General features: G+C 55.5%; 1 protein-coding gene across 1 annotated transcript in view; it reads left to right on the top strand.

Annotated features, from left to right (window-relative positions):
- Positions 1-6: 6 nt before the first annotated feature.
- MMP2 (matrix metallopeptidase 2) overlaps positions 7-5,455 on the top strand; it is a 23,473-nt gene continuing 18,024 nt past the window's right edge. The window contains exons 1-5 of the mRNA XM_011360137.2: positions 7-166; positions 2,783-3,009; positions 3,886-4,034; positions 4,927-5,055; positions 5,274-5,447. Coding sequence (XP_011358439.1) covers positions 11-166; positions 2,783-3,009; positions 3,886-4,034; positions 4,927-5,055; positions 5,274-5,447 — 835 coding nt within the window. The 5' untranslated portion in view covers positions 7-10. The remainder of the gene's footprint in view (positions 167-2,782; positions 3,010-3,885; positions 4,035-4,926; positions 5,056-5,273; positions 5,448-5,455) is intronic.

Here is a 5,455-nt window from a genome sequence, read left to right as displayed (position 1 = left end):
CGGGAGCGCAATGACCGAGGCGCGAGGGGCCCGGGGCGCGCTCGCCGGCCCTCTGCGGGCGCTGTGCGTCCTGGGCTGCCTGTTGGGCCGCGCCGCCGCTCGGCCATCGCCCATCATCAAGTTCCCTGGAGATGTCGCCCCCAAAACGGACAAAGAGTTGGCTGTGGTGAGTTGCTCCGCGAGCCTCAAAGAGCCACGTTGAGACAAACTTCGGAGGCGGAGGATGGGGGTCTCGCCACCACACCTCCCTTCACCCATCCCCGGGGGGAGCACACACCGTGGGGGAGGGGCTTCAGTAAACAGCAGCTTGGGGTGGGGAGGGAGATGGGGAGGAGTGGTGGCGGGGGTCTTTGGCCAGCTGCAGGAGGGACCTGTTTTGGAAACCGTCTGGGAGCTTTGGTAAGTGGAGAAGACCTTCGATAAGCAACTTGGCAAGTTGCACGACATAGCAGGGAGGCGAGCAACGCGCAGGGAAGGAAGGGAGGCGCTTTAGCAAACAGCTGGAAAGGCGCTTTTGTAAATAACGGGGACATTGTCTAGTATCTGGGGGACATGGCGGGGGGGGGGGTCGGCTTTGTAAACAACTTTTGGACCCGTGAGGGTTGGCTAACAAGGCCAAGCTTTTTGGTAGGCCTTTGGCAAAAGGCCCACAGGGGTCGCTTTTGCAAACAGTGGAGGGTCTTTGTAACCCTCTGCAGCGCCCTCGGAAGGGGGTCCTTTGCCACGCATTTGGGTAAACTCTTGCACACAGGAGGTTGGGAGCTGTGGGCCAAGAGGGACTTGGCAAAGATTGGAGAACCTTTGGCACACATCTGGAGAGGGGCCTTGGACAAAGCGCTCGAGGGGACATTTGGGGAAGGAGGAAAGCGGAGAGCGTTTTTTTTTTTTTTTTTTTTACCTGGCTCAGCGGACAAGTCGGCCAGGAGGGTCAAGGGACTTAGGAAAGTTTCCTCGAACTTCTGCAAAGGGGTAGGAAGAAGGGAGAGAGGTGGCGGGCAGGGCGGAGGGAGGGCAGGCGCAGGAGGCCCGGCGCATGGGGCGGGGGCGGAGCAGCCCCGCGGGTGGGACAGTGGCCAGCGAGCCCTCCCTCCTGGCGGGGCTCCAAGCTGCGGCTCAGATGTTGCTCTGTGGGCGCGTGCGCCTGGCTCGAGGGGCGCCCAGGCCGCAGGGTTGCACAAGCGGGGCTGGGGGGCAGCGGAAGGGCGCTACCCCTCACCCTGGCAGCGCCTCAAACTGGTGACCCCTCAAAATGTCCCTTCTAGCTAACAAGACATCTGCTCCGTTATTGCTTTAGCTCCCTAGAAATCCTTTATTCTTCTTCAGCCTGGTCCCCAATCTGCCCAAGACAAGACCCCCTCCTCAGGCTGTGACACCTCTCCCTGCTCCGTTCCTGCATATAAGCCTCTGTCTCTTCTGGATAAATGTTTTTAAGGGGCTACTTTTCTCACGAGTCAGAAGCCGTCTGGCATCGCGGTGTATGTGGCTGCTGGTTGTGGGCCAGCAGGCAGCTTTAGAAAATTGACAGAGCTACCTGGGTCTGCGCATCTGCCCCAGCACCTGGAAGTCAGCCTGGCCCAGAGGCAGTGCAGTGGGAGGCTTGAGAAGCGGGCTCTGGGCTTAGACTACTGGCTTGAAAATCCCTGAGTGCACTAACCAGCTGGCCTAGTGAGCTGAGGCGAGGGACTTAACCGCTCGGGCTCAGCTTCTTCTGCCAACTGAGGATGAAAATGGTACCTGTTAACAGAGAGGTAACCTTAGACACTCTGCAGTGGCGCATGGTAAGCACTCGATAGGTATCAGTTATTATTATTATTATTATTCCCTGTATCTTCCTTTTATTAACCACCTTCCCCCCCAACAAGGTTAGGGCCCTTTAATAAGGTCTCTTGGCCCCTTTCACTATTTAAATGCAGCACTCGTCGCGTATTTAATTTCGCATTTATTTCTGGTTCATCAGCCTTCTCACACTGGGATTTGAACCCTAGAGACTGGAAACATCCATCGTGTTCACCAGTTTATCCTGGCACCAGCACGGAAACATGAGAGGTGTCAAAAAGTATTTGTCGGACAAATAAAAGAGCGGGTTGATCGCTGACGCTCTGCAGGGGCCTGTTTGGTTCTGGCCTCAGTGTGGGCCGAGCCGCTGCACTGCCCTGAAGGATGGGACCGCTTTCTTTTTGGAAATGATCCATTCAGGATTTGAACCCAGGTCTCTCTGCTCCTGGAGGCCATGCGCGTAGCCCCTGGATCTCTGTATAAGAAAAGCGAAGACAATAATCCTTAGGTCATCAGCGGTTAGGTGGATTAGAAGTGACGGTGGTGGTAAAGAAAGGTGGCGGAGAGTTCCAGTTCTGAGCGCGGTTCTGGAGCCACATTGCTTGGGTCCAGACCCAGCTCTGCCATCAGTGAGCTGTGTGATTTTAGGCAACTTTCTTCATCTCTCTGTCCTTCAGTTTATTCCTCCGAACGATGTGGACCGTAATAATAACTCCATCATAGCGTTACCATGAGCGTTAGAGTTCCATGCTGACTTAAGTGCCTGGGTGTATAGTAGGCGCCCAACGCACGGTAGCCTTGTTCCCTACAGCTGTTGTGTCACTCAGCTCTTGGGTGTCAGAGCTGTTTTGGGATCCCAAGACTCCACTCAGTGCCCTCGGGTGCCTGGGTTATGTCCTGGGTGGGCTGTGGGGCTGGGCTGGGCTGGGCTGGGGACTAGTTACCGCTGCCGGCTCTGGTCAGTATTGCGCCATCCTCACCTGTCTCTGGTGCTCATTCCTTCCAGCAATACCTGAACACTTACTACGGCTGCCCCAAGGAGAGGTGCAACCTGTTCGTGCTGAAGGACAAGCTGAAGAAGATGCAGAAGTTCTTTGGGCTGCCTCAGACGGGCGCCCTGGACCAGCGCACCATCGAGACGATGCGGAAGCCACGCTGCGGTAACCCCGACGTGGCCAACTACAACTTCTTCCCCCGCAAGCCCAAGTGGGACAAGAACCAGATCACGTACAGGTGCCGAGGCGGGGCTGGGGACAGCGGGGCCTCTGGGCTATGGCACACAGGGTCTCCTCGTGCCTCTTCCCACTCTGGGGACCCAGGAGGTGTGTTATGAGGACCTGGCATCTTAAGGAGTTGGTGTACAAAGTTCTTAGGAACCGGAGTCGGACGGACTTGGACTTGAATCTCACACTCGCTAGGCGTGGGGCATTGGGCTACTTATTTTACAGACCCTGAGCCTTGGCTTTCTGATCTCCAAAGTGGGGCTAAAATAAAACCTGCCTCATGGATGGGTTGGGAACTAAGCTGCATCACATATAGAAAGGGTTTTCACAGTGTAACAGTATCATAGATGCTAGTCACTATTATTACTAGAGGAGGTCCTTGGGTCAGATGGAGGGATTGTGATGATTGGTCGCTGACTGGGTTTATATCATAGACTTGTTATAATTGGTTGCTGATTGGTCTGAGAGCTCTGTTCTGTATGGCTCATGCTGGATTCCAAGGATGAGGGCTCTGGCCTGTGTCCCATGTGCTCTATTTATGCTCCTATGTGTGTCTTCTCCCCGCCCCAAGCCAGAAGGGAGAGATGAGCGTCCTGAGACAGGATCGGAAGATGTGGCTTGGTCTGGGACTGCACGGGACGGCAAGGCTTTCTGGGCAGGCCGGTCTCCCAGTGAGCTGTGCTCAGCACGCACCCGCGTAGACCTGCACATGCATGCACACTCACGTGCACACACTCCCGCACCTCTCCCATGCGTATGCACATACACACACTCTCACATCTGTACACACATACCCCCCGTGCACACATTCATGCACTGACACAGTCGCATATCCACACACTCGCACACATGCATACACGCTCACGTGCATTTCTCCCGCCTCCAGGATCATCGGCTACACGCCTGATCTCGATCCCGAGACGGTGGATGACGCCTTCTCTCGTGCCTTCCAAGTCTGGAGTGATGTGACCCCTCTACAGTTTTCTCGTATCCACGATGGAGAGGCTGACATCATGATCAACTTCGGCCGCTGGGGTAGGCAGAACGGGAGTCGGCAGGGGTTCAGTGCAGAGACCGGGTGGAGAGGCGGCGATCTGGCTAATTTAGAGGCACAGGGTCTTGTGGGCAGCTGAGTTCGAGCAAGAGGGGCAGACACCGGAGAGCCACGTGGATGTGAGGACAGACGACGGGACACTGGGTAGTCCCTGGAGGCAGTATAAAACAAAGCGAGTGGTCTTCCCACGCTGTCCAATGTGGTAGGCACTAGCAACCCAGGGCTACTTACATTTCAATTAATCACAATTAAGTAAAACTTAAAATTCAGTTTCTCAGTCTCATTAGCCATGTCTCATGTGCTCGGTGGTCGTATGGGCCTCGTTGTTTCTGAATCGAACAGCAAAAAAAGAAGAGCAGCCCGTGGTCACAGAAAGCTCTGTGGGGTAACTGGTAGACACCGAGGATCTCTAGGTGTGAGGGTGGGTCGGAAGCAGTGGAGCAGTGTAGACATGACGGTAAATGGAATAGAACCCGGGGTCAGTGGCGTCAAGTGGATTGGTGTGGACACCAGCTGGCAGTAGTGTAGACCTGGAGGTAGGTAGTGTAGACATTGAGGGTAGGATAGTGTTGTAGGTAAATAGCACAGCACAGGAAAGAATGTGGGCACGTGGGTGGGTGGTAGGGACCTGGGTGGACAGTAGGCATGGGGTTAGTGCTGCAGATATTAGTGACAGACTTGAGGGAACATTGTAGATCCTTGGATGGTGACAAACAAACTCTCTACTGACTTGCTGCATCCCCAGTCCTGGATGACTCCAACAGGACAGGGGACAGATGCCAGGTGGGCTAAAGACCCCAGCTTTGGATGAGGTGTGGCTGGGTTTCAGGGCCCAGATGGGGCAGCTGGAAGCTGAGACCCGGTGTATTTCAGAGCATGGTGATGGGTACCCCTTTGATGGCAAGGACGGACTCTTGGCACACGCCTTTGCCCCGGGTCCTGGTGTTGGGGGAGACTCCCACTTTGATGACGATGAGATGTGGACCTTGGGAGAAGGGCAAGGTAAGAAAGGGACCATCCGCATGCCCAGTTCTCCTCTCCGGTCCTCTGCATGTCTGTCTTCCTGTAACCTAGCAACAAGGACTGTGCCTTCCCTGGAAGCCTTGGACACCTCTCCTTGCTCCGATGGGACCAGAGACATAGGGTGGGAGGGGAGTCACATGGTCCTGGTCTCCAAAGAAAGGCCTGGAGAGGTTCACCCACCCTCTGTCGCCCCTCAGTGGTCCGTGTGAAGTACGGGAACGCCGACGGGGAGTTCTGTAAGTTCCCTTTCCTGTTCAACGGCAAGGAGTACACCAGCTGCACGGACTCGGGCCGCAGCGACGGCTTCCTCTGGTGCTCCACCACCTACAACTTCGACAAGGATGGCAAATATGGTTTCTGCCCCCATGAAGGTGAGTCC

The sequence above is a fragment of the Pteropus vampyrus genome, unplaced genomic scaffold, assembly GCF_000151845.1.
Source record: "Pteropus vampyrus isolate Shadow unplaced genomic scaffold, Pvam_2.0 Scaffold51, whole genome shotgun sequence".
In the NCBI taxonomy this organism is placed as follows: Eukaryota; Metazoa; Chordata; class Mammalia; order Chiroptera; family Pteropodidae; genus Pteropus; species Pteropus vampyrus.
Note: the sequence above shows the minus strand (reverse complement) of the source record. Positions and strands in the feature narration are given on the sequence as shown.